The sequence below is a fragment of the Pygocentrus nattereri genome, chromosome 21 (assembly GCF_015220715.1).
Source record: "Pygocentrus nattereri isolate fPygNat1 chromosome 21, fPygNat1.pri, whole genome shotgun sequence".
NCBI classification, from domain to species: Eukaryota; Metazoa; Chordata; class Actinopteri; order Characiformes; family Serrasalmidae; genus Pygocentrus; species Pygocentrus nattereri.
Genome location: NC_051231.1, coordinates 33345010 through 33373006, shown reverse-complemented (window position 1 = coordinate 33373006; position 27997 = coordinate 33345010). Strand labels below are relative to the sequence as shown.

The window sequence follows — 27997 nt, the reverse complement described above, 5'->3', positions numbered from 1 at the left end:
AGGTTCATTTAATATGTTGCTACAACCAAGCCATCCACAGTAAAGCATGTGACAATTCCAGATGTCCCCATATAAATTCATTTCATTTGAAACATTTCATTCATAAGAAAGTGTGTAGATGCATAAAAAGTGCAATTGATAACATGCAAATACAATATATTTGCCGTTTTATCGTGCTACTATTTGATGATCTACTTTGTGTTTTGAATGCAGAACTGTGTTGGATTCATTACATTTATCCCCTTCTATGTAGGTTTGACTGAATTCTTCCCAAGTAGTAGGCTCAAATCATACACTACTAAAATAACAAAAATATTAGATGTTAAGATATGGCCCACTCTACTCAAACTTCTTGTGCATGACATTGCTACTAAAATTTCATTAAACTAGAAGCAGTCTTGTAAAGAAGACTGACACACATATGAATTCTTCACAGTAAAACGACATCAAGGCAGTGGAGAAATGGAATGTTTTGGGCTGGCAACCATCTACCACCACAAGCCAGAAAAGGAGAGGATTGAAGCCCAGATAGCTCTTGAAGAAGCCGAGGTAACACTATACATAACGTAAGTAAGTGTAAAGGTATAACTGGTTTCAGGAAACGGTTTAACATATAATGTTATTTTTCAGGGCACAGCAGATCAGTCAGAGGGTGTTTGAATCCATGCAGAGCACTCTGGTCTGGAGAGTCCAGAAGGAAATGGAGAGAGATCTCAATGAGATGGAGATTCAGCTGAGCCATGCAAACCGTCAGGCTGCTGAGGCACAGAAACACCTCACGAATGTTCAAGGACAACTCAAGGTATTTTCTCACTTCAATTTATAAACTTCCTAGTTTAAGACACTGAATAACTGCAATTAATGTTCCATAAGGATGCCCAACTGCACCTTGATGAGGCTGTACGAGGACAGGAAGAAATGAAGGAGCAGGTTGCCATGGTGGAGCACAATAATAGCCTGATGAGCTGCACTGCATAACCTGAGAGCTGCACTGGAGCAGACAGAGAGAGGCCGCAAAGTGGCTGAACAAGAGCTGGTTGATGTCAGTGAGCGCGTGGCATTACTGCACTCTCAGGTATGTTCTACCAGCTCATAAGTTTACTGTTCCTTTCAACTTCCTTGCCAAATCACCTTATGGGCTTAACTGTTGTTTCTTTTAACAGAATACCAGTCTAATCAACACCAAGAAGGAGCTTCAGGCTGGTGTAGATTCAAGGAGAGGTGGATGATACAGTTCAGGAGGTGAGAAATGCTGAAGAGAGAGCCAAGAAGGCTATCACTGATGTGAGTGTTTAACTGCATAGATTTTATGGGTGACTTACAATTAAAATATTGAACCAATTACACGGTTCATTCTCTAGGCTGCCATGATGGCAGAGGAGTTGAAGCAAGAACAGGACACCAGTGCTCACCTGGAGAGGATGAAGAAGAACCTTGAGGTTACAGTCAAAGATCTACAGCATCGCCTGGATGAGGCTGAGAGCCTTGCCATGAAGGGTGGAAAGAAACAGCTCCAGAGTCTCCGGTATGCTGCACTCTTTATTCTGTGGAAATTAAGAACCAGTGATTTGTTAGATGGCTTTTTTTAATGGACAAGTCAAATTTAACACAAAAATCAATTGTTCTAGGTGTGCGAGCTGAAGGCTGAGGTTGAAGGTGAGCAGAGATGCAGCACTGTGGTGTGAAAGGAGTCCGCAAATACAAGAGGAGAGTGAAAGAACTCACCTACCAGGAAAAGCATTAACTTGAGTAACAGATACACTATAATCAGAATATCCACTAGACCAAGCAAATTAAAGACACAATCTTTGCAGACTGAGGAAGACAAGAAGAATGTGAACAGAATACAGGATCTGGTGGACAAGCTGCAGCTCAAAGTGAAGGCCTACAAGAGACAGGCTGAGGAAGCTCTAAGTCTGCCATTTCATGTCTTGCATTTACATACAGTGCAATGAATGACAAGACCATGCAGATGAATGTTTTATTCATTCAAACAACACTAAACCATGTGATGTTTTCACTCTGACAGGAGGAGCAGGTAAACACTCACCTGTCCAGGTTCAGGAAGGTGCAGGAGCGTGCTGACATCGCAGAGTCCCAGATCAACAACCTGAGAGCCAGGAGCCGAGATGCTGGAAAGGTAAATTCTACTTTAATGAATATTACACTGATATATTGTCAATGTCAGAACAAAACCTTATATCTACAAAATGGAAATTTAAAGGAGAAGGAAAAAGACATTCCTAACGTCTATAGGTTAATGTAACAAAAATTTTCTGCCAAGTACCTTTTATTTATCAAGAAAATTCAACACAAGACAAAGACAGCCTGAATTTCTAAACTACGACAAAAAGACAACAATGGAGATACAAGTTTTTTTTCCACACTCCTGTGGTACATGTCTGCTGCACACATATTTGTGATCCAAAATTTTAGTACCATTCATTTTCAGCAGGCAGGTGCAGGAAAATGTTTAAAGGATTGATGAACAGATCAATTGGACAGAAGTAATTCATTCTTGTCTGTATGCAATGAGGACATGTCTACATGGATAAATTTGGACAAAGGCTCAGGAATTAAATTATGGAACTCCCCAAGCCCCTGGCAGCTGCCAGAAGTTTTATTCAGATGCATGGTACAGCCCATTTATAGCATTTACAACACAATTTTTCAAAAATGGCTATTCATGTATAATTGGAGGTGGTACAGCACAGTGAACGTCTCATTTGATGTATGGAAAATCAGATGTTAATGATTGGCAAAGAGAAGTGATCGGATTTGTGCAGCCAAAGGCCACAGCGTAATTGAAGTAGCATTTGCTGCGTACATTCATACAGGTTTACCAGTAGTGGCAAAAATCCCAGTCACTCTGCAGACCATGAACCTATGGAGCAGAGTGGCATGCAAGAGGCCTTTGCTCATTTCGCTCACAAAGTTGCCTGGTTATAATGGACGAAGAGCCACAAAAATTGGACTGTGATGACTGGAAAGTTGTTCTCTGGTCAGATTTTGTTTCTGCCCGTATGTGAATGATGCTAGGCATGATGTTTATCATAGACCTCAGGAATCCTTTAATGAGGACATGGTGTCGTTCAAGCTGGCATGTTTTCATTATGCAGAACAGGGTCTTTTGTTTGAGCCAACAGTAAAGTTGAACCACAGTGCCGACATTGAGCTACTAGACAACAAGGTTTTGCCTTTAGCTCATCATCTTACAGAGAAACATAACATCCCTGTCTCTGTATACCAAGATGACAATTCTCACATTCACAGGGCTGCAAACATGACTGACTGGCTTGATGAGCATTCAGGAGAATTCACACAACTGTACTGGCCCACAAAATCCCCAGATTTGAATCCTCTTGAAAATCCTCTTGAAAAACTACCTATAACAAGTATGACACCAGGGAAGGCTCCACAAAATCTGGGTGAACCGTGCAGTTCTTTGAAGTAAGAGTAGCTGAACATTGATGTTGCATCCAGAAACTTGTCCAGTCCATGCCAAATCGAATTGCAGCTGTTATTTGTACTTGTGGCGGTATTATAAGCTATTTTATAGTCACAAGTGGCTAATTTTTTGTCCAGTGAACCTACTTCACCAAAAATATTTAATAGTCTGCTTTTGGAACCAAGCTTGCAAAATCAGCCTGTCAATAAGAATTTATTTGAAATCCATAATTTCATGACCGACACGTTAATTCATATTGTGCACAGTGAACAGACACACTGTCACGATTGGGCCTTCCCATTCCTGTCCATGTGTTCATGTTTTACATGTTCACTGTATTTTATTACAAACTTTTTTTCAGCAGGTTTAGTGTTGTGTAGACTCTGTGTTGAGTTGTAGGTATTTTTCTACTTGTTGTATTTGTTTTAGGTCTCAATGCATAGATAACTTCAGGTAGCAATTTAGAGCAAAGCTCTTTAAAATTATGTCGACCTTTATTAACATGAGATATTCTGAAGTAATGACAAGCACTTTTGTAAGTCGCTCTGGATAAGAGCGTCTGCTAAATGCCATAAATGTAAATGTAAATGTAAATGTTTTAGTTTAGCCCACATGAGTTTGTTTTGGTCCAGCCCCCTTGTTTCCTGACTCCACCCCTGATTGTTTCCACTTATCCCTCATCAGCCTGTTGTATTTAAGCCCTGTGTTTGCCCCTTGTGTTTGCTGGTCTTTGTTATCTGCTGTGGTGTTTGTACTGTTCTGGTTGTACTGTTTGTATGTTGGAATCTGGTTTGTCTGTCATGTCTGCCCCTCTATTTGGGATTTGCCCATAATAAATCTCACTTATCTCCGCATATGCATCCGCCTTCTCGCTCCCCATTACAGAAAGACCAGCCTCTACAGGACGCAACGAGTAAGCGAGACTCTGGTATGTGGTTGTTCCGTTGGGACGAAACTCCGGTTGTTTCTAAGCAGCCCGAGTTCGACATGTCCCAACGCCACCAAGCCCTTGGCGCTGAGGGACCACGAGCATCTCGTCTGTCCCGGAGGAAGACGAAGGACCATTCTATCTTCGAGTTGGACGACGAGCGCTCAGGTAAGCGCCTTGGGTCTGCGAGTCTTGAGCAACGCTGCAGGGAGGAGCAACCTGCATTGCAAGATGAGGCTAGATGGATGGAACATTCAGAAAACCCATACTGTGGTACTCGGCTCGTTCGCAAGCGCCACTGCGGGCTGCCTATCGCTCAAGTGAGCCTTAGGAACGGCCGAGTGGGTCCCGTTTCCGTTTGTTCCTTCAGGTTGGAGCTGCTGTCCCCAGCCCGGGTTCCTGATCCCATGGCCACACCCCTCGGCAAGCCTGATCCCATGGCCGTGCCCCGCGGCAAGCCTGATCCCGTGGCCGCGCCCCGCGGCAAGCCTGATCCTGTGGCCGCACCTCCAGACCCATTGCCAGTCGCCGCGCCTCTGGACCCGCCGCCAGTCTCTATGGACGTCGTTGCAGGCCTGCCTGCCCCCTTGGACATCGTTGCAGGCCCACCTGCCCCCATGGCCATTGCAGCCCCTTTGTTCCTGCCTGTCCCGCCCTCACCTGTGTCTGTTTCCCGTGGGCCTCCTGTTTCTGTGTCTGCTGTTCCCCGTGGGCCTCCCATTTCTCCCATGTCTGCTGTTCCCCGTGGGTCTCCTATTCCTTCTGTGTCTGCTTCTGTGTCTCCTGTTTCTGTTCCTTGTTCCCCCCTAGATAAAGGCAGCAGATCCAGGGGTCCATGGACAATGGGAATTATAGTAAACTGACACGCTGGTGCTGTCGTCCCGCTGCTCGCACGGGGTCACTCAGGTTTGTGGACGGTGGACCCTATGGGATGCCAAACTGTTTCAGAGTGCTGCCGTGTCTGTGTGTCCTACAGGTTCTCTCCTGTTAGTTAAGCTGTCATAGTCACATCTGCTGGGGTCGTTAGCCAAACTCTGGAAATGTTTACATCCCCTGTTTATGTACAAACGGATAGAATAAAACTAATTCCATCTCCCTGCTTTCTTTCCGAGTATACAATCACCCATATGTCCAGCTGGACACTGAAGGACGACTGACTGCCGAGCCCTCATGCTACCCACTTCAGACCAGCTGCCCACGCCCCAGCTGCCACCACCTGCCCTGGACTAGCTGCCCACCCTACACTGATATTCTCATGGACTCCTAGTTATTCCTAATACCAATATTACTGCTATTAATATTAGTAGTATAATCACTTGTAGGTAGTTTGACCAGAAGAGGATGGGTCCACCCTGGTGAGCCTGGCTCCTCCCAAGGTTTCTTCCTCAGTTCTGAGGGAGTTTTTCCTTGCCACTGTTGCCCCTGGCTTGCCCACCGGTGGGGGGGGTTTGTACATTCTTACACTCCTGTTAAAACTTTGTCTTTTCCGAAATTCTGTAAAGCTGCTTTGTGACAAAAAAGCGGTATACAAATAAATTTGATTTGATTCCTTTGTCTTCCTCCGTTCCTGGTTTTGTCTTGGTCCCGTCTGTTGTGTCTGTGCCCGTTCCTGTTCCTGTTGTGGTTCCTGCTCCTGTGTCTCCTTTCATTTCTGTTCTGGTGTCTGTCTGTGTGTCGGTTTCTGTTCCTGTTGCTGTCTTGGTTCCTGTTCCCCTGTCTTTTGAATGGTCTGTGTCTTTTGCATACCCCTGTTACGATTGGCCCCTCCCATTCCTGTCCATGTGTTCGTGTTTTGGTTTAGCCCATGTGAGTTTGTTTAGGTCTAGCCCCCTTGCTTCCTGACTCCACCCCTGATTGTTTCCACCTATGCCTTGTCAGCCCTGTGTTATTTAAGCCCTGTGTTTGCTGGTCTTTGTTATCTGCTGTGGTGTTTGTACTGTTCTGGTTGTACTATTTGTATGTTGGATTCTGGTTTATCTGTCATGTCTGCCCCTCTATCAATCCGTGTTGGCTCTATGACCCCAGACCATTTGGACTATGACCCTGGATTTGCCCATAATAAATCTCACTTTTCTCCACATATGCATCTGCCTCCTCGCTCTCCGTTACACACACCCCTCCAGCAGCAAGGCACTGGCCAAGGAATCAGAGGGAGATATTTGCACCTGGTGCAATGGACACATGCTGTTAAATCAAGAGACCATTGAAAAGTATATAGAACAGATGAGAGATGAGTAGACAGTAGCTGTGTATATGTATTTTAGGGCAAGGAGGTGGCTGAATGAAAGACAAAGACCACAGGGGACACCAACAAGCAATGATATAATTTATATTTCTTGAATTGTTCATGTAGAAATGTAATTAAATAAAACTGCAGCAGAGACTGAACTCCTTGCAATTTATTTACCTCATCAGAATAAAGTAGGGCTGTCAATTGAGTAAAGGCATTAATGGTGATTAATTGAACTGTTTTGTAAAGTACTAACTATGACTAATTGCATTTGTCTTATTTACACAAACTGGAACTAAAGAAAGTTTCATTCTCCATTTAAAAACCAGTGCATGTTGTCATAGCAACTGAACGGACAAAACATTTTAAAAATGATTTATTACTAATTTTATTATTATTAATTCAATAACACTATGTTCATACCTGAACCTAAATCAGTTTCCACAATACGAAGGCAATCTGACCAGCATCCCCTCAAAGCAATAGTGGCTGCGTGTTCCAACAAGTATATCGCTGTTGTCAGAAGAAAACCTTGTATCTCCATTTTGACGTGTTCTTCACTCTGTTAACCTCCTACACATTTATATTACACGTGGTGTTGGGGTGAAACTATGGGGAGTAAAAGTGTGGAGGTGCTGTGGCCTTCACGCTGTTCTCCACTTACATGGCCTGCTGTTAATGTGTGTGTTGTGTGTGGACAAAGTGGACAGGCTGCTGACTGGCTACAGCTGCTAAAGAAGAACCCTACGCTGGCCACTTGTGATATTTTAAACATCTGGTAGTTTTACATAAATGGTTATGAATGTATTGATTTAAAAACAATAATGTGGTGGGATCTTGGGTCAACCATCCAGTGCAAAAAAGAGGTGAGGAAGAGGGTGCAGGCAGAATGGAGTGGGTGGAGACGGGTGTCAGGGCTGATGTGTGACAGAAGGATAGCAGCAAGAGTGAAAGGGAAGGTTTACAAGACAGTAGTGCGTCCTGCTATGATGGATGGTTTGGAGACTGTGGCTCTGTCTAAAAAACAGGAGGCTGATCTGGAGGTGGCGGAGATGAAGATGCTGAGATTTTCGTTGGGAGTGACAAGGATGGACAAGATTAGAAATGAGCAGATCAGAGGGACAGTGAAGGTGGAGCAGTTTGGCGATAAAGCCAGAGAGGCCAGGTTGAGATGGTTTGGACATGTGTTGAGGAGGAATAGTGGATATATTGAAAGTTGGAGATGGAGCTAGCGGGTAGAAGGAGAAGAGGTAGACCTCAGAGACAGTTTATGGATGTAGTGAAGGTGGACATGGAGATGGTTGGTGTGAAAGTAGAGGAGGCAATGGATAGGGCAAGATGGAGGCAGATGATCCGCTGTGGCGGCCCCTAAAGGGAGCAGCCGAAAGAAGAAGAAAACCACAAAACCAGGAGACAGAAATCAAAAGAGCCCAAAACTGAGGGTTAAAAAAATGTCTCAAACCACTATGGTACTGCAACTGTAATGTTGAAAACACATAAAAATAACAATACAAAGAAACAATGAACAAGTAAGTGGAATAAACTTACTAAAAAAAGATGTTCAAGATTATTACATAGCAACGTGCATCACAATGGAGATATTACTCATTTTCTTTGAAAGACTGATAGCAAGATGAGTGAAATATAGTTAAATGGGAAACAGTGTTAAAACAGTTAGACTCATCTTTCTCTTTATCTGACTTAACATTACTGCACGCGAGAGCATCTTTACAGCACATTGGGGCATCCTTTGAGCACATGGGGGCATCCTTTGTAAAATGGGAACGTGTAAGGCTATTTCTTACTAACTGAAAACTGGAATATTTTGAACATAATATGTAAAATGACCAAAACAAAATATGTAAAATGACCACAGTTGAAATTATGCTTAATTATGAAGTGTAAATACTACTGTTTTTAAAGATGGTATGGTATTGCAAAGGGGTAACTGTTTGAAAACACAAACAACTATTCAAAGCCTTTAAAATTCTGGGGCTAGGCCTATTATTTTGTCACAGTACTTAAGCTCACCTATTATGGTGGTTTGGACAAATGCACCATAATTCCAAAAATAAGTGCAATAAATAGGTTATATTCTGCACTCTTAGCTCATATTAAAAAGTATTTAAAAAGTTATCAAAAAAAGTTATTAAACCATAAATTTCACCCTTAATGTGGACCTTTTACTTTAAACAAAACTAACTCAGTAACTAACATAGTAGATCATTAGAAAGGAGAGATAATTTATCCAAATGTTAGTTTTCCTGTCAGAAGTTACATTAGTTTAAATGATCATACAAAGATTAGACAGAAAACAACTCATTATTCAAACAATGATACTCATCCTACAGTATCGATTACCAGAGAAGCAGAACAACACTTACCTTGCAGAACTGGCACAAACTGGAAGACACTGAGAGGCCCTAAGCAAACAAGCAGACAGGCAACAGCTGTGAACATTTATATATCATGGCAATTCAGTAACCTTTCTGACACAGACACCCAACAAGCCAACTGGTTAAACATTTGTTAAGGCATTCTACATGTCTTTAGACCATCTTCTAATAGTAAAACACGTAAATGATGAAACAATAACAAATAATCATGTTATAAAAAACATCTGATGAACTGCATATCTAATTCATATCCACTAAATTACACATTCTGAGCGGTACCCATCAAGACAAAAAAAATTCTTAAATAAAATTAAATACCACCAGTGACAAAAAAAGTTATTAGAACATACTTTTCACTTATGCTTAGTAAAACAGAGCAGGTTATATTAGATTTAAGTGGTTATTATTATATAACTGCTGTTAATATTGAGGTGTGGCAGTATGTAATGCTGTAATTATGTTATTTGCTGTATTAAATACTGCATTTGTCTGCATTTTACAGAGATTAGAAATTGAGAACTTACTACAAACTATGAACACAAGGCCTGATTTTGAGTCCACTAGACACTAGTCATCACAACTGTTATGAACAATTAAACAAAATCTTAATACATCCTAAACTGTCTATTCAAGTCAAGATGACAACAGGGATACAATTTTGAAAAGAATAATACCTTAAAAGAACAGTTACTAGGCCTGCATTGATTTTTTTACTTTATAGGCCAGACTAATGGCCTAATATGGAAGAATAAGCTTATACTGGGTATTTCCAACATTTAATATCTCAACTAATTCATGTAAAATCACTTCTAGAGTGATTTTAGAGTGAAACACCACTAATGCTACAATGCAGTCCAATACATTCAAAATGTCCGAACGTATTCAGGCACCCCTTCTATTTAGTAAAAATTAAGCTAGCTGATGTCTCCCCGTTCATTATTAGTGACAAGCAAATAAAAAAGCAGTGAATCGAATATTCTTGATGAATTCTAGATGAATAAAAAACACTATTAAATGTTAGGATACAGTAAAAATTTCTTATTAGGATCAAAACTAAGCATTTTATATATATACACCAATAAAAAACAAACAAACAAAAAAATTAAAACCACAGAAAATAAATACACACACTCCTATACAGAACTGAAATGAACAAAGAAACCATCATGCATTCGGACCTTTCCACGCAGGAAATGGACTACACCTCCAAAGATCCTCTGGAGTCTCACGCGACTCCATACTCTCCACCACAAACCTATCAGAGATCTCAGTCCCCTGATTATTGATGTTCCACACCTGTATTCTAGTCAGGTGACAAATAGGTTAGACTATTTAAGCCCGGGCTTTAGGTAGTTACATTGCGAATTATTGTTTCATTGAGACTTAAAGAGCGTTCTTCCTATGTACTGTTTGTTTTCATGTTTTGACCTCTTGATCTGGTCTTTGACTCCTGGATTTTTGCCCTTTTCCCTTTTGGTACCTCTGTTTGTGTTTTTGATCTGTGTTTTTGACTCTGGCCTGGATATTGACTACGTTGCTGCTTTACCCTTTGGACATTGGTGGTCTGTTTCCTAATAAATCACGTCTGTATTTTATCCGTGTTCGTCTGCGATTCTGTCTCCATCACGGAAACTTACTTCAGAAACTGCAACTTTTAAGAAACTGGGAGACTCATAAGATGCATGACTAAATGTTTTTATGCTGCCACACGAAGACGAATAAAAAAAGCCCTGGGAGGACTGCTGAGCTAGTTTCTATATTTGTATATTTCCCTTAATAAGAATGTTATGTTGAGATATTGTGTTTCAGAATTTCAGTTTATGAATCCAGTTTATCACATGTAAGACCCTCAGAAATTTTACTGCATAGTAAGCATCTCCCCAAGCAATATTACCTTTCATTTGGAAGGAACTGCTATAGTCTGATACTACTAATAAATCTTGAGCTGTATTATTTGCAGTTTGTATCTGACAATGTTAAGTACACGGTAAAGGATAAAGTCTTTTGTTGTTTGTTTTCAAAAACATGAGCAGAAAGCTCTTTAATGCCAGTGGAACAGATTCAAAATTCTTATCTATGGACTAATGAATGTGCTATTTTTCTAAGAGAACCATACTTGTTTTTTCTTAATGGTGCCTTATGCATTATTATTTGAACAGTGGCCAAAAGAAGGCATCAGTAATTTGCTTAGTCAGAACATAAGTAACAATTTATGCATAAAAAAACTGCTTGACATATCTGAAATAACTCCCATCAAACAATTCATCAGCCTGTTACCATCTGTCAAACCATCCTTTCTGTATGTTAACATGAGCAAACATAAGCAGTTCATCTTCTTAACTTACTAAAGCTCCTTTGGTTCTCAACTCTGCTTCTGGAGTAACTGTCCTACATATTTCAGAGTTTCCCCCCTAATCCCCACACACTTGGTGCAACTAGTGAACTAATTAACAAGCTCTTCTTTGTTTAACGTTTGTGTGTTAGGGCAGCAAAACACCAAACCATGCACGGCAGTGTTACTCCAGGACCCAGACTGAAAAATCTCTGACCTATAGCTTTCTTCAAGCCACAGCGATCAAAAGCAGATTTATTTGGGCTTTCTTATGGATTTGACAGTCCTATCAGTATTTAGTGTCAGGAACTACTAACACAAATCTTATACATTTTTATGCATAGAAAAATGTTTGCACAGTATGAATTGTACAGCACTCAGTAAGACAAGAAAGAAAAAAACTGACTATAAAGGAGCTCCTAATAAATCACAATTGTATTTCTTGAAAACTAAACTTGGTATTCACAGTACTTTTAAAAATAATCATGTGCCATGATACTACCCTGGGCCTGCAAGTGTTTGATGACATACGCACCACAACACTTGTTCTGCATCATAGGCTGTACCACCCAGGTTCAAGGAGAAACACTGAGGGGTATGACTCTTTCATACCGCCTTCCAAAGTAGTTCCCTGGAGCATTGCTGAGTTGTTACTATATCTGTATTAATTCCTAATAAGAACATTATGTTAAGATATCATGCTTCATAATTCCAATTTATTAATCCAGTTTACCAAGCACAGAACCCATTCAAATTTTATTTCCCAGTAAGCATTTGCTGCAGCATCATATTTCATTTGGAAGGACCTGCTGTTCTTCATTTGATTGAAAACTTACATTTTTATTCTGTTTCCAGCAAAAGTAAAGTCTGTAGACTTCACTTGTTCTAGTTTGCAAAGATTGTTTTCTTTTTTCAAAAATGTGGTCAGAAAAAAATAAATGCCTTTCATTGACACAGGGAAATAAGACTGACTGTAAATAAAGTTAGTGAAAACTGGGATTATTAGCACAATTTCATTGGTAACAGTAATCTGTCTAGCAATTATTTATAACATGAAATGCTTGCAATGACTATGCAACAGAACACCGGTGACATTATAGTGCCTCACCAAATGTGATCAGAGATTTTCTACAATGCCAAAACACATAAAAAAGATTCTTCTTTGTGACCTCAAAGACATTGTACAGTACCCAAGTTGCCAATATAAAATTAAGAGTAATTCTCAATAAATAAAGGCATACAACATAGTCTGGTAGCCTGATGCTATCTGTATGTTTAAAATTAACCATTAATGAACAGTTAAAATTCAGCCAAGGAACAGGTTAATTGGCTGCTATTAGCAAATTCTAACTACCCAAATATGAACAAAGACTACTTTTAGAACACTTTTAGTTTTCTAAAAATAATCAGAAATCTCTTAAATTGCTTTTAAAATAGTGATGAAGTGTCCTTTTCGCAGACCATCAGGCTGTAGACATGATAAAAGACTATGTCATCACTAGGGGAAGGCTGCCACTTACGGTGTCACTATGAGTATGCCATTTAGGGAAGAAATACAGAACATCAAGGACAAACACATGACCAAATGCAGCTCAATAGTTATGCTGGGTGAACAGTAGTGGTGCTATATAAGAGGCTCTCCCAGCCAAGGCTGCCCCAAGCTCCTTGCCAAGGTGAGGGACCACTTGTCTTTATTGTAAGCCTAGTGAATTTTATCCTGATCTCATGTTCAAAGGACATGAATATTCATTGCTCTTTTTCAGTACACATATACTGCTAGCCCTTTCCTGCCTGCCAATCTTTCTCACTTGGTGTCAAACCAGGTATGGAACAATATTTCTTTTTGCACTGAAATCTTTTTCAGTGCAAGTGTGTAATTTTAAAGTTTGCATTTTAATTGTATTATTTTTAACTATAACTGTATGGAATATTATAAATGATACATTCTACAGTATACATAAGGGTACTGACAAGGCAGCATTCTAGTGTAATGTACTGGCTATATGATGTATTCAGAGTACCAACTCATGTTTTGTCTTCACAGTAAAACACCATCATGGGGGATTCAGAAATGGAATGTTTTGGGCCGGCGGCCATCTTCCTCCGGAAGCCAGAAAGGGAGAGGATTGAGGCCCAGAGCAAACCTTTTGATGCTAAAACAGCAGTGTTTGTGGCTGAGCCCGCTGAGATGTACCTCAAGGGTACACTAAAGAGTAAAGAGGGTGGCAAAGCCACTGTCCAAACTCTGTGTGGCAAAGTAAGTAAAAAGACCAATGAAGAGATTATAATTCATACATATTTCAGTCTTAGGAGGAAATATGATGAATGAAGTATGTACTTTATTACTGGTGGTTTTATATATGATACGCAGCCAAGCTGAGTATCAAATATAAATACTGCATTAATAATGTCTCTGAAGCATACAATGTGTTGTCCTGCAAAGATTCTTGCTATTTTGTTAGAATCTCATTGGTGACTGATGACAACAATACATCTAAAGTGTACTTTTAACATTAAAATCTGTAACTAGAGTAGCCAAGTGCATGCATGTCCATGTTGGCCATATTAAAATCAATCAGCATGTGGAATTGGAGCTTTCTGTTTGCTATTCTGTTTTCTTTGCCTTCTATCACAGTATGAAAGAAGCTTCATGCTGCCTTTATTTCTGGATGAACTCAAATAGTTTCTGAATGAGTGAGTGTACACATTCAGAACAGACTCTGGATCTCTTAAGGTTCACTGCTGATTTGTTTTATAAACATGACTGAAGTGATACTTCAGAAATACTTTTTTTTTGGCCATTGCTTAGTAAAACTAACTAAATTTGAAAGTATTTTCAAAAGAAATGGGGGCACATTATGTAATACTGAAAATAGTTTTAATCTAATCCGCATGCAAACTAACATTTAATCTTAAATGCAGTAAATTTACAAATTAAGTAGAGAATATATTACATTTTCATAACATTTCATTGAAAAAATACCAAATTGGTGACTGTTCTTCAATTAAAACATTGTTATCTATACATTTATGCTGTCATGTCAAGACATTTAAGTGTTGGATGTGCCTACTGTTCCATTAGTGCATCATACTGATTTACTGCAACTGTGAAATGTTATGTTCATCATGTTTAGGGCATGTTTTACCCCAGTACTTCAGTTTGAAGACGTGGAGGGAAAAATGAATATGGGGCCATTGCTACTATTTACTCCTGAAGATGATTTCTATTAATATGCTTTCTTGCTCAAAATGGTATTTGTAAGATAAATAATAAAAATCAACAAATTTACTTTTTTTTATCAATAATGAGCTGTAAATGAGCTGATTAGTTTGATAGTATGTTGGGAACAGGGAAAACACTAAAAGGTGCAAGCAGAGGGCCTCCAGGACCAGGGCTGAGAAACACTGCGTAAGATCATTAATAGATAGCCATTTTTGTACCACAGCAGATTATTCTGTAATAATACTACTATTAAATAAGATAAGATCAACTTGCATTGTTACAGCAGAATACACAGTAAGCAGAGAGAGCAGTAAGTAGACAAAGATGTGCCCATACAAAATACAAAATATAAGATATACTATAGAAATAAATAGATAAGGCTTCTGTTAGCAGAAAAATATAAAAACTAAAATAGAATTAAGAAACTATACAAATTTACAGTTTACACATGCAGATGTTTGGATATTGCACATTTCTGAGCAGGTAATGACTGGATATCGCACAGAAATTATAGATATTGCATAGTAATGATTATAGATACTGCACAGAACTTGCGTATGCATTGCACTTGTACCAATCCACCATTTATCTATTTATAAATATGTATGTATATGCATAATGTATATTTGATTTGTCTGTTTATTACTACATACAAGAAGTAAACTATTGTTGTGTGTCCTCGTTTTATAGACTCTCACAGTAAAAGATGATGAAGTGTTTCCCATGAATCCTCCCAAATTCGACAAAATTGAGGACATGGCCATGATGACACATCTAAGTGAACCATCTGTGCTATATAACCTCAAAGAGCGTTATGCAGCATGGATGATCTACGTAAGTTTAGATGAAAGAAAACTGAATCAGACATTTATAGATGAGAGATTATACCATAATGACTTTCCTTAAAAATATTTCCATTCACAGACCTACTCAGGGTTGTTCTGCGTCACTGTGAACCCCTACAAGTGGCTCCCAGTATATGATGCAGTTGTTGTGACTGGATACAGAGGCAAAAAGAGAGTTGAAGCCCCACCCCACATCTTCTCCATCTCTGATAACGCATATCAGTTCATGCTCACTGGTATGATCATTTTTGACAACCTTAATGGAAAATATTTAATTAAGGCCAACTGTTTCCTGTTTTAGCTTCACTGATGTGTGTCCAACAATATCTTTATAAATTCTGACTATTCCTCTAGATCGTGAAAACCAGTCTATCCTGATCACGTAAGCACAGATTTACATTAATATGAAACATTAAATTACAGAATTGTAAACAGTGCATGGTTTACTCAGACATTTAAGGTTTATGACCTGTACTTGCCAAAAGATCTAGTTTCAATTTGTTTCGTACTTACTAAAGCTACCATCTCCTCTGAACACATTTAAACTTATATGTTGAAACAGCTGTTAACCACAAAAAAAAAACACACTGACAGTAATTTACTTGCTTGAATTGTGTCAACTCTTGGAGATCTCTAAAGTGTAAAGGAATTTACATAACGTTTAGAACAGTTCATGAAATGAGAGGCACATGTATTTGTGTTCCCCAGTGGAGAATCTGGTGCAGGAAAGACTGTGAACACCAAACGTGTCATCCAGTACTTTGCGATAATCGCAATGACAGGACAGAAAAAGGCAGAGCCTGTTGCTGGCAAAATGCAGGTTTGTGAACTGCTCCTTGTGACTAACGCATGTACAACTAATTAGTCCTCCACCGTCGCTAAAAAACAAAAAATGTGTCTAGGGCTCGCTGGAGGACCAAATCATTGCAGCCAACCCCCTGCTGGAAGCTTATGGTAATGCCAAGACTATCAGGAATGACAACTCCTCTCGTTTTGTAAGTACACAGTAACCATGTTGAATCCTTTTATTGAATAAAATGAGAATCACAAGTCGGTTAAATTCTAAATAAATGATCTTTTGAACTTCCAGGGCAAATTCATCAGAATTCATTTTGGACAAACGGGCAAGCTGGCCTCAGCTGATATTGAAACCTGTAAGTTCACCAGTGTACTATGGGTGCATTCTGTGATGTAGTGATGTAAAGCATGTTTTCCTATACCAACCATTCTCTTCACTTTATGCTGCACAAAAATGTTCACTTACTACATAGTTTGGTTCTTTAAAATAAATACAGCTAGAAATACAGTAAATTTACAGTGCATTTTGGGGAATGTAAGGCTAAATAACAATTGATCAACAGATCTATTGGAAAAGTCAAGAGTCACTTTCCAGCTTTCTGCTGAGAGGAGCTACCACATCTTCTACCAGCTCATGACTGGACACAAGCCAGAGCTGCTTGGTATGAAATCTAAAGTTCTATTGCTACCATTTCTTTTCAGATTAGCTGTAATACCGATCAGGTCTAAATACTTTTGTTTTATTTTTCCTTTCACACAGAGGCACTGCTCATCACCACCAACCCCTATGACTACCATATGATCAGCCAGGGTGAAGTCACAGTTAAGAGCATCAATGATGTGGAAGAATTCATTGCCACAGATGTCAGTACAACTTCACTTCATGTTCTATCAACATTAAAAAAATATGCCTTATTCTCAATGTTCCCTGTTTCACCAAACACAGACTGCTATTGACATTCTGGGCTTCACCGCTGATGAGAAAATTAACATCTACAAACTGACTGGTGCTGTGATGCATCACGGCAACATGAAGTTCAAGCAGAAGCAGAGAGAGGAGCAGGCTGAGCCTGACGGCACTGAGGGTAAATCCAAAAAATAATCACAAGATAAATTTGGCTTAATTAGAAGCATTTGAATTGATTTCTTAATGAGAAACATTGTAACATTTATCTTCAGTGGCTGATAAAATCGCCTACCTTGTGGGCCTGAACTCAGCTGACATGCTGAAAGCTTTGTGCTACCCCAGAGTCAAGGTCGGAAATGAGTTTGTGACCAAAGGCCAGACTGTACCTCAGGTAATTATTTAACCACAAAAGAGAGAAATAACATATAAATCATCTTGAAAGAATCAAAACTCTATGTACACTTTTTTAGGTGAACAATTCAACAATGGCTCTTTGCAAGTCCATCTATGAGAAAATGTTCTTGTGGATGGTCGTTCGTATCAATGAGATGCTGGACACAAAACAGCAAAGGCAGTTCTTCATTGGTGTGCTGGACATCGCTGGATTTGAGATCTTTGATGTAAATAATTTTTCTCATACTTCTTGGCATCACACAGTAATACTGAAACAGTACAGTGACACTAACATTCATATGTTACAACAGTTCAACAGCTTGGAGCAGCTGTGCATCAACTTCACAAATGAGAAACTGCAACAGTTCTTCAACCACCACATGTTTGTGCTGGAACAAGAGGAGTACAAGAAAGAAGGCATTGAGTGGGAGTTCATTGACTTTGGTATGGACCTGGCTGCCTGCATTGACCTTATTGAGAAGGTACGTCATTTAGAGCGAATAGGACTCTAGCTTGTATAATGAGCAGCTGACCTAGGATATGTTCATTGACAACATTAACACAAGCCAATCATGTGGTTTTAACACATACTAAGTATTCTGGTATTATCTCAATGGGGATCCACAATACTGAACAAACAAATCTTAATGAACATGCTAGTGTAAGAAATAAAACTGTCAGTGATTTAACAAATTATTTGCTTCATGTAGTTTACAATAAAAAAGTGTTCAAAATTTAAAAATAACACTCCAAATGCAGTGTCACATCTAGTGTGATCTAGGTTTAAGGTCAGCAGCTTAGAACAATCAAAGCCTAAGCAACAGAGCGACCACTTATCCAACCATTACTTCAGTGATTTGTTCCAAATGTATCTTACAAACAAAACTCTGCCACCAACAGCCAATGGGCATCTTCTCCATCCTTGAAGAGGAGTGCATGTTCCCCAAGGCAACAGATATAACCTTCAAGAACAAGCTGCATGACCAGCATCTTGGCAAAAGTAATGTCTTCCAGAAGCCGAAGCCTGCCAAGGGCAAAGCAGAAGCCCACTTCTCTCTTGTACACTATGCTGGCACTGTGGACTACAACATTGTTGGTTGGCTGGACAAGAACAAAGACCCCCTGAATGACTCTGTTGTGCAGCTGTACCAGAAGTCAGCAAACAAACTTCTGGCTCACCTGTATGCAGGTCATTCATCTGCTGACGGTAAGGCAGGAAAAAACCCACAAACTTAGATATACATAATAATCAAATCATCATTTGAATACTAGCGCCAATCGGTAAACCATAACATCCATAACATCACAATGGTAAATGCTTTTTAAATGTCTACAGATGCTGGTGGAAAAGGTAAAAAGGCTGGCAAGAAGAAGGGTGGTTCATTCCAGACAGTGTCTGCCCTGTTCAGAGTAAGAACATTTTCACACTGAAATATTAAATGCATGAAAGAAAAAGAATGCCTAAAGAAAAAAAACACTAATACCACAAAACTCTACAGGAAAACCTGGCCAAACTGATGACCAACCTGAGGAGCACTCACCCTCACTTTGTGCGTTGCATAATTCCAAATGAGTCCAAGACTCCAGGCAAGTGAAATTCACATGAATGCCAACATGTGAAAATAAACATTGTTCTAACACTAATGTTATCCTTGTTTGTCTAGGTCTAATGGAGAATTTCCTAGTTATCCACCAGCTGAGGTGTAATGGTGTGCTGGAGGGTATCAGAATCTGCAGAAAGGGATTCCCCAGCAGAATCCTTTATGGTGACTTCAAGCAGAGGTCATTCATTTATTTTCAATGTATGTGATGACTTTAAAGTTAATACAGCTTGATTATCATGTATACTGATATATCCGTTTAAAAACAGATACAAAGTCTTGAATGCCAGTGTAATTCCGGAAGGACAATTCATTGACAACAAGAAAGCATCAGAGAAACTCTTGGGTTCCATTGATGTGGACCATACCCAGTACAAGTTTGGACACACTAAGGTATTAATGGAAATCTGATTAATCAAAACGTTTAGAAGTGTTGAGAAAGTGTTAGCGGTGTGAGAAAGTCCATAATTTAGAGTAGCACAGGGAATATCCTAGGTAGTATATAACATGGCTCTTTTTTCACGCTTTTTTCTGTAAGCAATTTGAGATGTTTAAGTTATTGTTTACTTTGGCAACGCACAAATTCATGAAACATGAATGAATAATATATCAATCATCAAGGCCTCTGGCCCATATTTTGGCATGATCATGTTTCAATTTGAACCACGACAGCACAAATGCGAGTATATTCCTTTTTAAATTTAAAATCCCACATATGATGAATGAGTGTCGTTTGACAATGCTTCACAAAACATATCAATATATAAAAACAACATCTTTTGTAGATTCAAAGATCTTCATCATATTTTGCTAGGTATTCTTTAAAGCTGGTCTGCTGGGTACTCTTGAGGAGATGCGAGATGAGAAACTAGCAACTCTGGTCACAATGACTCAAGCCTTGTGTCGTGGTTTCCTTATGAGGAGGGAGTTTGTCAAGATGATGGAGAGGAGGTATGTTTAGATTTAGATGACGAAGTGAACAGATGTATAATTGTAAACAAACTATAAAAATTTGCAATTAGCAAACTGGATACTTATTCAAATACATGTGTCACCTTAATTTCCAGAGAGTCCATCTTCACTATTCAATACAACATTCGTTCATTCATGAATGTGAAACACTGGCCATGGATGAAGCTGTACTTCAAGATCAAGCCTCTTCTGAAGAGCGCAGAGACAGAGAAAGAAATGGCTGCCATGAAAGAGAACTTTGAGAAAATGAAGGAAGATCTGGCAAAAGCACTGGCCAAGAAGAAAGAGCTTGAAGAGAAGATGGTGTCACTTCTTCAGGAGAAAAATGACCTGCAACTGGCAGTAACAGCTGTAAGTATTTACAATGAAGTTTGCACATTTCAAGAGACGCTAAATAACATTAAAATGCTTGAAAAATCTTTATAACTTACAGGAAACTGAGAGTCTGGCTGATGCTGAGGAAAGGTGTGAGGGGCTCATCAAGAGCAAGATCCAGCTTGAAGCCAAACTCAAAGAGACAAATGAGAGACTGGAGGATGAGGAGGAAATTAATGCTGAGCTGACAGCCAAGAAAAGGAAACTGGAGGATGAGTGCTCTGAACTGAAGAAGGACATTGATGATCTGGAACTCACCTTGGCTAAAGTGGAGAAGGAGAAACATGCCACTGAGAACAAGGTTAATGCCTTTTTGTCAAATTGTTCTACAGTGCACTCTAACTTAGCACATTCTTTTCTGCACTTGCATATGCAAAAGCCTATAAATATATTTTACAACCATAATAGACTAAGTTAGGTACAATTTCAAAGTGATACACTTACACACTAGTAATAGCATTACTGTAATGTGTACCATCCAATTATTGGCAACGTATGATTAAATAATTACTGTAACAACACTGAATAACTGCGGTGTATTGCTACATTGATTGTTGAAAAAAATGGTTGATTGTGTCCTTTGCAAATGTAGTAGCCTTTGAAAACAAGCAATGAAGATTGCTACACTGTCAACAAAGCAGAAGGAGAAATTGGACAGACACTGACTAGCAACTGGCAATTCAACTCATCAAAATATATATGTATATGAATAAATGGGGCTGAGTGTGAAAAGTGGCATACAGGGTGAATAGTGTCTCCTCCTATGGGCAGAAAGTAATTCTTTTAGAGGTCCTACAATAATGTAGGATTTATGTATGTCTCTGAAATGTTTTGTTACAGGTGAAAAACTTGACTGAGGAGATGGCCTCTTTGGATGAGAGTATTGCCAAACTCAGTAAGGAGAAGAAAGCCCTCCAAGAGGCACATCAGCAGACTCTTGATGATCTTCAAGCAGAAGAGGATAAAGTCAACACCTTGACAAAAGCAAAAACCAAGCTTGAGCAACAAGTAGATGATGTAAGGATTTAAAAAGCAATATCTCCTAAATTTCAGAATGTTTGGCAATCCTGTCATTATGAACTGTTGTTAAATGCTTTGGTTTCCAAAACATCAGCTGGAAGGTTCACTGGAGCAAGAGAGGAAACTCCGTATGGACCTTGAGAGAGCCAAGAGGAAGCTTGAGGGTGATTTGAAACTGTCCCAGGAGTCAATTATGGACCTGGAGAATGAAAAGCAACAATCTGAAGAGAAAATCAAAAAGTACATATCACCTTGAAACATAAATTATATACATATATATTTTGTACTGCATTTAAAATGTCAAAACCATTGCAGCTATTATTTTAACCATTCAGTACTGCTACATTTGTAAAACAGGAAGGACTTTGAAATAAGCCAACTTTTGAGCAAGATAGAGGATGAACAATCCCTGGGTGCCCAGCTTCAGAAGAAGATTAAAGAACTCCAAGTGAGGACGTCTTTAATGATGAATAAATATTGATATGTTCAATTTTCCCTCTGAAATAGAAACTTTTAATATCTAATTTTTTTTTTTTCAGGCCCGCATCGAGGAGCTGGAGGAGGAAATTGAGGCTGAGCGTGCAGCTCGTGCTAAAGTTGAGAAGCAGAGAGCTGATCTCTCCAGGGAACTTGAAGAGATCAGTGAGAGGCTCGAGGAGGCTGGTGGAGCCACAGCTGCTCAGATAGAGATGAACAAGAAGCGTGAAGCTGAGTTCCAGAAGCTGCGGCGTGATCTGGAAGAGTCCACTCTGCAGCATGAAGCCACAGCTGCTGCCCTCCGCAAGAAACAAGCTGACAGTGTTGCTGAGCTTGGAGAGCAGATCGACAACCTTCAGAGGGTCAAACAGAAGCTGGAGAAGGAGAAGAGTGAATACAAGATGGAGATAGATGACCTGTCCAGTAACATGGAGGCTGTGGCCAAAGCAAAGGTATTTTGTGTAACATCAGGACACGAAATACAGTGTCATTCACAATTACTGGAAGCTGTGCTCTCTTTTCTTATGCCAAGCAGTAACAGGAATTGCATAAGGTGAAACATCTTAAAATCTGTTTCCAAAAACCAAACTGCTTTTAAAAAGGTAACTAATCAGAATGTAACATTAAACATTTACTATTGTCTTTAGCACAGCTATACACCCACACCCAACTTAGGTAAGGCCAAGTTTCCTCCTTCTATTTTAATCATCTGCATTTTACTGATCTATTTCTAGGCAAACCTGGAAAAAATGTGTCGCACCCTGGAGGACCAGTTAAGCGAACTGAAATCTAAGAGTGACGAAAATGTTCGTCAACTGAATGACATCTCTGCGCAAAAAGCAAGGCTTCAGACTGAGAATGGTATGTCAAAAATGGAGTCAAAATAACTGCACAGTGCAAAAAGCACTATGTTTGGTTCTGACTTGTACAATAATCTTCCAAGGTGAATATGGCCGTCAACTGGAGGAGAAGGAAGCACTTGTTTCCCAGTTGACCAGGGGGAAACAAGCTTTCACACAGCAGATTGAAGAACTAAAGAGACAAATTGAAGAGGAAGTCAAGGTTTAAAAAAACTGACAAAAACCTCTTTATATGCATTCAGCATTCCACTAAAAAGTATTGTTTCAACTAATTTAAATGCTCACTTCTAGGCAAAGAACGCTCTGGCTCATGCTGTGCAATCATCCCGTCACGACTGTGACTTGCTCAGAGAGCAGTTTGAGGAAGAGCAGGAGGCCAAGGCTGAGCTGCAGCGTGGAATGTCCAAGGCCAACAGTGAAGTGGCTCAGTGGAGAAGCAAATATGAGACTGATGCTATTCAGCGTACTGAGGAGCTTGAAGAGGCCAAGTTAGTAAATGCTGAACAGAAATACAAATTAGTAAGCATATTCGACAAGTTTTGTAAATATAGACCTAACATTAACGGTTTGACCTTCTCAGGAAAAAGCTTGCCCAACGTCTACAAGATGCTGAGGAATCTATTGAAGCTGTAAATTCCAAGTGTGCCTCTCTGGAGAAGACCAAACAGAGACTTCACGGTGAAGTGGAGGACCTCATGATTGATGTTGAGAGAGCCAATGCTCTGGCTGCCAATCTTGACAAGAAACAAAGAAACTTTGATAAGGTCAAGCATCTGTCAATAAAAATAACAAAATAAATAATGCCCAATTGTTAGGTTGGCATACAATCTAATTTTCTTCAACATTTTCAGGTTTTGGCAGAATGGAAACAAAAGTGTGAAGAAGGTCAGGCTGAACTTGAAGGAGCTCAAAAAGAGGCTCGCTCTCTCAGCACTGAGCTCTTTAAGATGAAGAACTCATATGAAGAAGCTCTGGACCAGCTGGAGACCCTGAAGAGAGAGAACAAGAATCTGCAGCGTATGTTATTCAGATATAATAAGCACATTTGATTGAATAATTAAGAACACTGACATTTTCAATAAGCACGTCTTTACCACTGTCTCCAGAGGAGATTTCTGACCTGACTGAACAGATCGGTGAAACTGGAAAGACCATCCATGAGCTGGAGAAGGCAAAGAAGACAGTGGAGATTGAGAAATCAGAAATCCAGACTGCTCTTGAAGAAGCTGAGGTAACACTGGTCCTAACTTCTAATAAAAGTTTAAAGGTTGAACTGGGTTTGCACTATATTTCTTGACATCATTTTTCAGGGCACACTTGAACATCAAGAATCCAAGATTCTTCGTATCCAACTCGAGCTCACCCAAGTAAAGAGTGAGATTGACAGAAAGCTTGCTGAGAAGGATGAAGAGATGGAGCAGATAAAGAGGAACAGTCAGAGGGTGATCGAGTCCATGCAGAGCACTCTGGACTCGGAAATCAGAAGCAGAAATGATGCCTTGAGAATCAAGAAGAAAATGGAGGGAGATCTCAATGAGATGGAGATTCAGCTGAGCCATGCAAACCGTCAGGCTGCTGAGGCTCAGAAACAGCTCAGAAATGTTCAAGGACAGCTCAAGGTACACTGTAAATGTTAAATTTTTTACTGTGGCTGAAGTTGAAGTACCAGTTTAACTTAACGACGATTCCTTTTAGGATGCCCAACTGCACCTTGATGAGGCTATTAGAGGACATGAAGAAATGAAAGAGCAAGTTGCCATGGTCGAGCGCAGGAATAACCTGATGCTGGCAGAGATTGAGGAGCTGAGGGCTGCACTAGAACAGACAGAGAGAGGCCGCAAAGTGGCTGAACAAGAGCTGGTTGATGCCAGTGAGCGTGTCACTCTACTGCACTCTCAGGTTTGTTGTTACATAAAATTTCTTCTGAAGTTGTGCAGACATAACAGACAGATCTATTTCACAAATACAAACATTTCACATAATTTAAAGCACAGGAGGGTCAGAAATCAAGCTGTGCCCATTATTTTATGTAAGTGCAATGAGTGGGGTATCATGAGGTGTATATCACTTTTGTCCTGTTTTAACAGTATGTTTGACCTATTTTAATGTGTATTTTATTCCGAACCACGTTTTCCCACCTTGAGTACACACTGAAGTAAAATAACAGTGACATGAGTTTGCACAGCCATCTCTGTTAGAATACCAAGACCCCAACTCATCCAGGGGGTGTTCTTTTCATTTTTTCTCTGTGTTTTTTTTCTTTAGCGGATATATGATTTTGAATGTTTGGAAGGAGATTAATTATCTGTTTCTTTTCCCTTTCAAAAGAATACAAGTTTAATCAACACCAAAAAGAAACTTGAGGCTGACCTAGTTCAGATACAAGGTGAAATGGATGACACAATCCAGGAGGCGAGAAATGCTGAAGAGAAGGCTAAAAAAGCTATTACTGATGTGAGTGTTTGATGCTAAAATACCTTGTTTTGGAAGCATGATATCTAACTAAAATAACATACATGATACATCGTTCATTCATACACTAGGCTGCCATGATGGCAGAGGAGCTGAAGAAAGAACAGGACACCAGTGCTCACCTGGAGAGGATGAAGAAGAACCTTGATGTTACAGTCAAAGATCTACAGCACCGTCTGGATGAAGCTGAGAGCCTTGCCATGAAGGGTGGAAAGAAACAGCTCCAGAAACTGGAAGCTAGGGTATGATGCATCTTCATATACTGTAAACAGAAAAACAGACATTTTGCAATCAATTCAAGTTTCATACATGAAATATCAATTCTAGGTGCGTGAGCTGGAGGCTGAGGTTGAAGCTGAGCAAAGACGCAGTGCTGAGGCTGTTAAAGGAGTTCGTAAATACGAAAGGAGAGTAAAGGAGCTGACTTATCAGGTACAAAATCAACTCAGTAGCTTTTTAATTCACATGATTACAAATTAAACAAAATATAACAAAAACAACCTTTACAGACAGAAGAAGACAGGAAGAATGTGACTAGACTGCAGGATCTTGTGGACAAGCTTCAGCTCAAAGTAAAGGCCTACAAGAGACAGGCTGAGGAATCTGTAAGTTTGCTATTTGCTACAACACACCGTACATTAATTGTGTGCATTAATCCTTGTTAATAACCTGTGTAATGTTTATTACTCTCACAGGAGGAGCAGGCCAACACTCACCTTTCCAGGTTCAGGAAGGTGCAGCATGAGCTGGAGGAAGCTCAGGAGCGTGCTGACATTGCTGAGTCCCAGGTCAACAAGCTGAGAGCCAGGAGCAGAGAAGCTGGAAAGGTACATTTTATTCAGTCAAAAAGGTTAACTCCATGATAAATGGCACACAGCAGAAAAAGCTACCAGTAACATCTAGTGACATAGGCTTTCTCTCACATTACAGCTTTTTGCAACCTAGAAGTAAACACACATCTTATATATAAAGCTTTACTAACAATGTATACGTCTGTTTTTAGGGCAAGGAGGTTGCTGAATAAGCCGAACACCAGATGGGACACTAACAAGCAATCATATAATATGCATTTCTTGTAAAATGTCCATTTACAAAAACAATCCAATAAAACTGTTGCAACAATTATAAAGTGTTTGAATTTCAATCACCTATAAAAAACACAACATGAATAAGAAATCGTAACTCTAGTCATAATCATAAGTATACCGGTAAGGTTATATATTTTTGAGCATTTTTGAATATCAGGGAGTTCTCTGAGCTATCTGAACATTTTTGCTTGATGATAGGTGGGGGTGGTGGGATTGAGGCTCTGCCAGTTTATTCATGCTGAAGAAACCTTTACAAAATTAACTGTAAAAGGAGTTCAGATTTTTCATGTGCTGTAGCTGTACAGAAAAGTTTAAGATAATTATAATTTTATAATATGTTGAGTTCTCAAAATATAAAAATCCATAGTTATTGAGGTAAAACTACAGAGGAATACTGCGAATTTACATGTCCAGACAGTCACACAACTTTTCAAATGTTTTAACATGGAAAAATAAATGAAGATATTTTCTTTAGAGCTAGTGAGAAAATGAACTAAAACAGTTAGATAAACAGCAACTTGGCTGCCTTTGTGGACAGCAGGCATAAACAAATAAGAACACAAAATTGTCCATGGAAAAAAATGTAAACTGGATTAGAAAAAACAGAATCACATCACTGCTATTGGGTAAAGTCACATCTGGGGGAAAAAGGTGAAAACAGAAAAATTACCACATGTGTATAACCATAAATTGCCCACCCCTGAAATTGTAGACATTATCTACAGAAACAAGGTATATTAAAGTATGCAAAAATGTGTGTTATTCATCATGTAGCCCTTTATGCCCTGTAGCCTCACAACATGTTGGGCACTAATTTGCTGCTATCGCTACTGTGCTAAGAATGGTTCCACACCATTTAATACATAGCACCAACAGCTGATTTTTCAATGTGGGCACAGAAGCCTTAGTGCACCTAACTTCACGAACATACATTTCAGGTCAAGACACTGACGAAGTGCAAAAACAAGGGAGATCATTCAAATTAACAACCTGGAGCAAATGATCAAGGTGAACAGACTCAAAAAAATGTTTTTGGACAACAAGGAGAAGGAGGTACAATTACTGTAGAAGAGGTCATATTTGTTATTAAAGCAAGCTTGTCTTCTCTTTACATACAAAATATAATTCTACAAATTTCTTAGGATTTCTTCCATTTTTTATCTGTTTAGTATCTTTATTTGACATTCACTTTGGGCTATAGCTGAGCTGATCAAATTCATTTTACAAAATGCCCATAACTGTATCAATGCACTTTCAGAATGAAAAAAAAAAAATCAACATGTAGCGTTCAAATCACGCTATGACTACTTACAGTACAGTTAGGAGTAATGGTTGGTTCTAACTTTGCCATTGTAAATAAAATAAGAGGCTTGAAGTCTCTGTAGGCTTCTAGGCTTTTTCCATGTCAAAACACATTAAAAAGAACATGCTTCTTTGTGGGATTTAATATATTGTACACCCATTAACAAAAAATGTGTTAAATAAAAATATTAAAACTTTTTTAAATTACTTGTTTTTGCAACAAAAGCCCTTCTCCATGAAGCCTGTAAGCTTAAGAATTATCTACATTTGTTCTTAATGCCTGCATAAACTACACCAAACCATACAAAGGCATCAATAAAGTAGGCTAAA

General features: G+C 39.2%; 1 protein-coding gene and 1 pseudogene across 1 annotated transcript; both read left to right on the top strand.

Moving 5' to 3' along the window:
- The first annotated feature begins 462 nt into the window (after nucleotides 1-462).
- Nucleotides 463-6661, top strand: LOC108443899 (annotated as a pseudogene).
- Nucleotides 6662-13073: 6412 nt separating this feature from the next.
- Nucleotides 13074-26406, top strand: LOC108443907 (myosin heavy chain, fast skeletal muscle-like). The gene is made up of 40 exons (XM_017724805.2): nucleotides 13074-13157; nucleotides 13379-13591; nucleotides 15248-15391; nucleotides 15482-15638; nucleotides 15757-15784; nucleotides 16111-16222; nucleotides 16305-16397; nucleotides 16493-16556; nucleotides 16764-16862; nucleotides 16961-17064; nucleotides 17147-17285; nucleotides 17380-17498; nucleotides 17578-17727; nucleotides 17812-17982; nucleotides 18401-18707; nucleotides 18837-18910; nucleotides 19000-19087; nucleotides 19165-19282; nucleotides 19371-19494; nucleotides 19916-20052; nucleotides 20169-20424; nucleotides 20507-20749; nucleotides 21289-21465; nucleotides 21563-21708; nucleotides 21826-21916; nucleotides 22008-22397; nucleotides 22680-22806; nucleotides 22889-23007; nucleotides 23097-23293; nucleotides 23386-23569; nucleotides 23657-23822; nucleotides 23912-24036; nucleotides 24116-24424; nucleotides 24501-24704; nucleotides 25134-25259; nucleotides 25349-25519; nucleotides 25605-25709; nucleotides 25787-25882; nucleotides 25973-26104; nucleotides 26281-26406. Exons 2-40 carry the CDS (start codon nucleotides 13391-13393, stop codon nucleotides 26299-26301), a joined length of 5814 nt encoding a protein of 1937 aa, XP_017580294.2. The 5' UTR covers nucleotides 13074-13157; nucleotides 13379-13390; the 3' UTR covers nucleotides 26302-26406.
- Nucleotides 26407-27997: the final 1591 nt, after the last annotated feature.

Coding starts and splice junctions, on each gene's coding strand:
- LOC108443907 (XM_017724805.2), top strand. CDS start 13,391: ATGGGGGATTCAGAAATGGAATGTTTTGGGCCGGCGGCCATCTTCCTC. Junction 15,639..15,756: donor ATATCAGTTCATGCTCACTG/GTATGATCATTT, acceptor CTATTCCTCTAG/ATCGTGAAAACCAGTCTATC. Junction 20,425..20,506: donor TGCAACTGGCAGTAACAGCT/GTAAGTATTTAC, acceptor TATAACTTACAG/GAAACTGAGAGTCTGGCTGA.